This window comes from Dermacentor silvarum, chromosome 6, assembly GCF_013339745.2.
Source record: "Dermacentor silvarum isolate Dsil-2018 chromosome 6, BIME_Dsil_1.4, whole genome shotgun sequence".
NCBI lineage: Eukaryota > Metazoa > Arthropoda > Arachnida > Ixodida > Ixodidae > Dermacentor > Dermacentor silvarum.
Genome location: NC_051159.1, coordinates 39,706,525 through 39,714,100, shown reverse-complemented (window position 1 = coordinate 39,714,100; position 7,576 = coordinate 39,706,525). Strand labels below are relative to the sequence as shown.

General features: G+C 47.4%; 1 protein-coding gene across 1 annotated transcript; it reads right to left on the bottom strand.

Annotated features, from left to right (window-relative positions):
* Positions 1-5,447: 5,447 nt before the first annotated feature.
* On the bottom strand, positions 5,448-7,016 carry LOC119455446 (mitochondrial import inner membrane translocase subunit TIM44). The gene has a single exon (XM_037716848.2). The coding sequence runs from the start codon at positions 6,987-6,989 to the stop codon at positions 5,604-5,606; it is 1,386 nt and encodes a 461-aa protein (XP_037572776.1). The 5' UTR covers positions 6,990-7,016; the 3' UTR covers positions 5,448-5,603.
* Positions 7,017-7,576: the final 560 nt, after the last annotated feature.

The following is a 7,576-nucleotide window of genomic DNA, read 5'->3' as shown; positions in this document are numbered from 1 at the left end:
GGTCACGGGGGAGGTCGTGGTGCTTGATCCACTGCAGGTAGCGACTCCTGCCCTGGCCTGCAGGACAAGCTTCATAGTGGGAGCTGTATCTCTGGCTGGTGACTATGAGCGCTCCTTTACTGCCTTTGCTCCTCTGCCGTTGCTGTCGTAGGTTGGGCCCAGCGCAGTACATGTGGATGCCACCATGGCGAAAAGGCCACCACAGGTGCACAGAACATCACCAACGCGATGGCACCAACACCAGCTCGAGGTGCAGCTGCGCGCCTCGACAGCACGATATGCAGACTTCCGCACAATTGACTGTGGGTATGGTGGAACTCCTGGTAGGCAGTGCTCAATGTTCCTGCAAGGTCGAGGTGTGGGAGTTCAAGAGCTAGTTGGCAACAGCAGCGACGTCGAGCCATCGTTTTTGTAGCGGATGCGGGCCGACGTCATACCCTGGCCGCACCACTCCAACGAGCCGCTACTCTCAAGATGAAATGCGTGCTGGGAAATATCTATCCTGGTTCAGCGACGATTGTCTGCAGACTTGCCATCTCAATTACCTGCGCACCTGAGGTAGTAGGTGGCTGGCTGGTGTCATTGAGGTGGAATGGAAGTGAGTAGGCGGCTATCTGCTCCGTAGACTCTTCAGAACAAGGTTGGGGAAGGAGACCAGGAGTGCTTCCGGGAAGGGTTTGGACTTTTGCGCTCCTTCAAGAACTCGGCAACTTGGAGGGTGCATTACCTGGTCTGCCGCATCTTCGTCGGGTGTACGTCCAGGAAGCTAGACAGGTTTAGGACCATTAGGCTCCTGCAAGATGGCGGTGACTTGAACACTGCCTATCCGCCGCATCCATGTTCGGTGCACCAGTACACAAGATTTTATCCGCCGGAGGGTTGCCATATTATCGCTCCAAGTCACCATGGGCCGGTGCCAACACCTTCGCAGAGGGAGGGCCAGTGTTGAAACTTCAGCCATGATCCACAACATCTAGGCTAGTGCTAGAAAAGAATGAGAAGTGCTCAAGCCAGGGCTGGACGCTACTGGCCAAGAATAGGGCCTTCTGGGTAGGACTGTGGGCCCATGCCGTACCCACAGTGCACAGCCTGCAAAAATATTGGTGAGTGAGTATGGGTGAGTATAAGCTCATTCTGCTGACTTATGTCGTCGACAAGGCCCCTGCAAGTGAAGTGAAGACTCCTCGCAGCCCCTTGTGAAGTTATGTGGTGAGCCCACCACACACAAACAGGAATTTCCGAGAGCACACATTTGGCCAGACAGAGAAAAATGCGTGTCTGGCTCCCAAATAAACCCTTATTCACAATAAAATTAAAATTTTCAATTTGTATTACTGTGCGTAGTATTATGTGTGTAGTATTCTATTTGTGTGTATGCTTCCAAAAAGTTAAGTATTGACCCTTTTCGCGGTGACCCCGTGGGCGCTGCCATGTTTGATCACGTGGTGACGCGTCCATTGCTTGCCTCAGCGATTTGACGCCCGGTGCAGCTTAGCAAACCTCTGTTTCGGGAGATATCGTAAACAGGTGACTGGGTGGATGACACGAAGCTTTGGCCACAGCTTAAGACAACATGCAAAAGCGCTTTCTGAGCTGATTAAGCTATGTCCAAATGGAGTGACCAGCGTATATGGTGCTCGCTCTAAAACCGGTGCGAAATATGTATTCCAAGCTATCCAAGCTTTCCGCTCATGAAGTGAATCAGGATTAGCACGTTTTACTCTTCGTTGTTTATTTAGAAAATATTCTGAAGCAGCGGCTTGTCACGTTTCTGACTCAGTAAAGCACCCTGGTGCGGTCACTGACGGTGACAAGAACTTTAATTGGTCCTGAGAAACTGGCCAGGGGGAGCTGAAGGCTCCCTCAGGTCAAGTCGGTGGCTCCGCCCACGATGGCACCGGTCACTGATTATTTTCTGCCTAATCACTCATGGGTGTGCTAAGTTTCTCCATATTTGTTCTTGCTGCGCAGGCTTGAAATGAAGTTGTTCTGTACATTGTATTACCTTGTAGCAAAGACGTATTATCGCTAGTAACTCGCTTTCTCTTGTGGACCGTCACAAAACATACAGCTTTCACCATTCGTGTGCTATCGGTGTAGTACCACCATTTATTGTGCTTATGCAGGGTGATCAAAGTTAAGTCTACAGGTTTTAAAAAAAATTAGGCGCTTAGATGTACGTGAAGACCACCTCTACAGTAAGGTTATGCACCCAGGGGGACAAAGAATAAGGTGGTAATTATTGATGTCGGTGGCTTAATTAACTAAAATTGAATAATTAACTTTTTAGTGGCTGCAGTAAGCTGGCATGTTGGTATTGAAAAGTTAGAGGCAGTCATGTTTCTACACAGTAGCAGTTGGAAGAATTCTTCTAGCGTGTCTATGCTCCAAGATATCAGACTCATATTTTAATTGTCATTCGCATGATTATGCATGCAAGAGAGTTAGGATCGGTGCAAAGTTCCTCCCTGATGTGACGCGGCTGTTGCGTGCGGTGTTTAGTTTGACGAGGCGGAGGCATTGGCAAAGATAACTGTCCCCCTTCCCCTCTCGGCTGGCAAAATCAAGATATGACAGCATGAACACCACACGCAACAGCAGCATCACAAAAGGGAGCTTTGCGCCGGTCCCGAGTGTCTTGCATGCGTAATCTTGCGAACGGCAATTGAACTTCGCAGTTCGATATCTCGGAGTACGGATGCGCTAGAATTCTGGTAAATAAAACTGTTTAGAAACATGATTATGTCCAACTTTTCAATACAAACATGCCTGCTTACTGCAACCATTATAAAGTTAATTATTCAATTTTAGTTAATTAAGCCACCAACATAATTACCACCTCATTCTGTGTCCCCGTGGGTGCATAACCTTACTGTAGAGGTGGTCTTCACGTACATCTACGCGCCTAATTTTTAAAAAACCTGTCAACTTAACTTTGATATATGCACACCCTGTATAGTGTGCATATACTCAAGTAAGCACCCATTCACTTATTCTTGGCACGTTGGCGAAAGACTGGGTGTAAATTTCCGTGCCAGTTGGGGCAGATGTGTGTAGGTAGTGTGTGCGAAACCTGACAGGAAGCGACGCTACTCCCTTTATCATTGTTTAACGAGCGGTACTTACTCTTGCCGACGTACTGGGGCAGAAGCCCTTTCTTTGAAGGTTAGCGATACAACGCTGGCGGATGAACAAATTTGTGTATCCTCGAGGAAAGTCGTACATCTCGAAGTGTCAGAAACACATACGGACAGTTGCAGCAGCGGTCTTGGCCACACATATTCGTTACATTCCTTAATATGCCAGTCACTATTTTTGCAGCCAACTACTGCACACATCTTCAATCCACATGATTCAATCCAGCATGCTGGAGCACAGTGCGTTAGTGAAAACAGTTGCATTTCTGACAGCTGATCGCAAAAATGTAAGGTAGAAGCAGTAATGGTTTCGTATTCATGCGCAATCGCTGAGGCAATGTATGGCGCGCTGCCGGAAGCGCCATTTCGTTTCTCTAAAACAAACTGCTCTGCAAAAAGGGTCAATAGGTATATCTTCCATAACTCTCAACCACTGTAATTGCATAATGTTATGACATCAACAGAAATGTTCAAAACATATTATTATTGAGGGTGTATTGAGAAAACTGCATAGCTTCCCCAAACTCATTTGACCCTCAAGCACTCTGACTAATTCTAGAATGTCGCTCTTAGACCAAATAGTTTGGACACCCCTGCTCTAAGAAATTATAAGCTGTGTTTTCTGGGTCCTTGATGTCAAAATTAACTTTAATGATTCATCGATGGGGTTCGACATTTCAAAAATAACAAAGGGGATCCTGAATAATTTTGACTACATAGCATTCTCTAACATGCAACCAGTTCTTGATATGCAAGCATTTTTGTATTACTCACTATTGGAATGCAGTTGCCATGGCAAAGGAGTCCAGCGCAAGAGCTCGTGCTCAGCAAAAGAACACCAAAGCTGTGTTCACCAGCCATTGTGGCTCGTGAACACAGCTTACACTCATGACTTATTATTGCGAAAGCAATTATAGATGGCTTGCACTGACATCATCCTTGCCGCTATGTTGGAAGACCAGCATGATAAGAAACTGCGTCCTTGACGTGACGTACAAGCTTCCTACACGGGACACTCCAGGCGCATTCGCAATGCCGCCTCTATGCTGTCACGCCGTTGACAGTGCTTGTGTAGCCTGCGAAGAAGGGTTAGAAGGCACCCAGAGATGCGAGACACATGCAGCGAGTTTGCCTGCAAAAACTACTAAGCAAAGTGGACACAGCTTCGCACTCCGCTTTCCACTGCTGGTATGAGCAGTGCGCACACAAAAGCTAGCATCTCCGCAGAGCGTAACCGCAGCGCATACACTGGTCCGAGCAGAGTGGAGAGTACACTTCATGCTATAAACGCTAACAGTCTCATTTCACGCACCATCAAGGTGGGACGCCTGCAAGGCCAGTGGCAGCGTTCATCCCGCTAGCTGTCAGGATGCTCTTCCTGGTGTGCATCAGCAGTCGTTTTGTGTAATGTATGGTGCCAATATTGTTGGCACCATACATTATTGTATGGGTGCCATACATTATATTGTTGGCACCCGTGTTGTTACCACACTGTCAAACGAGCTTTGGCACAATGCCCAAATCCCTAGCTATCAATTGCTTTCCTTTATAACAAAAATGCCCAATTTTTTTAGAAAAGTAACTTTTTTCGGATTTCTGCCTCATTTACAAAATGTCCCAATGTAGCGAAAAAAATCCTCTGTGATGGCTATATTCATTACAAGCTGGCTCAACTCAAGCAGTGTGTGAATATGACGTGGGGTGGAAGACACACGATAAAATCAAACCATAAGGAGATTTATGGTCATATTATGTTCTTTTTTTTTGGACAAATATTAGCTACGTCAACAATTCGGCACAAAGCCCTGATAAAAAAATTTCACTTACACATCTTTTAAATAACATTTTAATATGAACTGGAACTGCAACAGGCTATAACAAGGGGCTGCTATAACAACATACTGCTGAATACTGCATTAGAATGTATGGTACTGATGAAATTATGTTCAGTGATGCTGCCATACATACAAACAGCAGTTTTACATATTGTGTTTCGCGTTTAATAATGCAACTTTAAATATTTACGACCAGAGAGTATATTCATACCTATTATAAGAACCGGTGATGATCCCAGATGGGGGAAAAAAAAAAGAAATGTGAATGCAACTGACTTATGCAATAACAGGACGTGTTCACAGGGAAAAAGAAATTACGGCAAAATAAAACGGGAAATTGATCAAAATGCCCCAAGATTACTTTATGATACCTTGGTAAAAAAAAACACCCCTTAAACAAAAGTTGACATTGCATTTGTAAGCCTCTGGTGTGGTATTCATAACAACCCAACATGAAATATGGCATGGAGCATGATTGTGATGCGTTGCGGCTCTCGCATGCCTCGCACGACGAGCCTCCAAAATTGTGGTGTTATTTCGATAAGCAGCACTGTACACACATGCTACACTACTTAAATTGCAATGAGTCCTAACTGAAAAAAAAAAGAAGTGCGCTACATCTAACGACTACTCAAAGCCACTGAGCTGACGAGGAGGCTGACAAGTCCATCAGCTTCCAGGCAGCCTTGGGATCTAGCTCATTCTGGTCTCGACAGAGCACCCAGGCATGGTGTATGCGCAGGATTTTTTCCGGGTCGCCTTCAACCACTTCGCCTTTGCTGTTCCGCACCACATTGATCTGCTGCGACTGAAACGTAACAATGAGTACGGGTCCCTGCTCCATAATCTTTCCCATGGCTAGATCCACGTTCATCACATCGAGCACTTTGGAGTCGTAGTGATAGCCCAGCTGGATGGCCTGCTTGATGGGCGTGCTGATAACGTTAAAGGGCGCGTCGTGACACCAGTCCCGCAGAATCTCGAGGTCCCCTCGCACCATGGCCTCCAGCAAGTTGGGGATGATGTCGGTCTCGCACATGCGCAGAAACTCGTTCTTGTCGAAGTTCGGGTCGATCTTGCAGATCTCGGTGAGTACCTCGGACAGTTCCGTCTTTTGGAAGAGCCCGCCAAAGATGTCAGTCACCTTGTCGGTCAGCGAGCGCGAGGCGCGCACCAGCGGGTTGTCGCTCTCATCGTAGCGCGTCTTCAGGTCGAAGAACTTGTGCACGTACGGGTTGTTGTCGCGGAAGTTCTGCCAGCTCTGGGACCAGCGGGAGTCGCGGTGCAGCTCCACGCCCGTCGCTTCATCGTTGGGAGCGACGACTCGGGCCTCGGCCTGATCAAAGCCCAGCTCTGAGCGCTTCCGCAGTGTCTTCGGCGCCTTGTAGAAGCGGGCGCCGACGGCCGCCGCCTCGTCGATCTCCGTTTTCACGGCCTTTATGCCCGAAGACACCGCTTGAAACGCACCCGACTTGCCCAGCTGATCGCCTTGCTTGGCTATCGTTTCCGCCGCCGACTTGGCCGACTTGGCGAGCTCTTCGGTCAACTCGCGGCTCTTCTTGCCGATGTCGCTTTTCTGCGCTTCCTCGATGCCTTCCTTGATTTTCTCCTTGAGCGACTCGAGTTGCTCCATGATCTGCTGCGAGCCTTTCGCCGTCTCCGCTTCGATGTTCTCGTATTTCATCCGGGCTTTCCGTAACGCCTCCGACTGTTCGAGTTTCGCGGCCTCCTCGCGAAACTTCTTTAAACTTTCTTTCATCTCCTTGTTTTGCACCATTTCTTGCTTTATGTTATCGAATACCTGTCCGAAGAAACCTTTCCGTTGGGAAGGCGAGCTGTAGCACCTAACAGCGAGAGAATTACGAAATAGAGAAGTGTTTACATTGCCGTTCCTGAGGAGGTGGACGGAGCAAATGTGCCGGAAGGCAGAGTTTGTTGAATTTAAACCGCACGAAGACCGGGGGAAACGCACTGCACGAGAAACACTGAGCCATGCTTGCGGCACGGCGAACGCCATTTTTGCCCTTGGCGTGATTCCCAATGTTGCTGGTCGAAAGCGGGAACGAGTCGCTTTTAGTGAAACATCTTGATTTTGGTTTCGTTTCTATTAAGGGACTGTGGTTTTCTTTTGCTACGCCGACTTAGTTTTAATTCATACGGGTAGAAACTTGAGCCAGCTGGCGTAGCATCGTTCAAATTGGGGAAAACGAGTACTTAGACGAAATACACAGAGAGTGAAATACACAGAAATATACACAGGGAGTGACGATATTGACGAAAAACAAATGTGTGTGTCCTTCTTCTCTCTGTATTTCGTCTAAGAGTTGATCTTTCATAATCGGTAGTGTCCAAAACTTCGACGTCTCTGACGTGTTCTCGGCTCCCAAAATCGGCTCCGCCTCACTTAGCTAGCAATTTGAGTAGGTCGTGGCAATAACATAGCCTCTAAGATCAGCATATAAAGTTCAGAGGGCGCCACCCTATGAGGCATAGATTTGGACACAACCAATTTGAATTATCTTTAAATACTTCTCGTCTTAAAGTAGAGTGTACTAGAAAGGGAGAGTTGGTCCAGCGGACGCTTTGGCAAGTGCCGAAGGTGAT

Coding starts and splice junctions, on each gene's coding strand:
- LOC119455446 (XM_037716848.2), bottom strand. CDS start 6,989: ATGGCGTTCGCCGTGCCGCAAGCATGGCTCAGTGTTTCTCGTGCAGTG.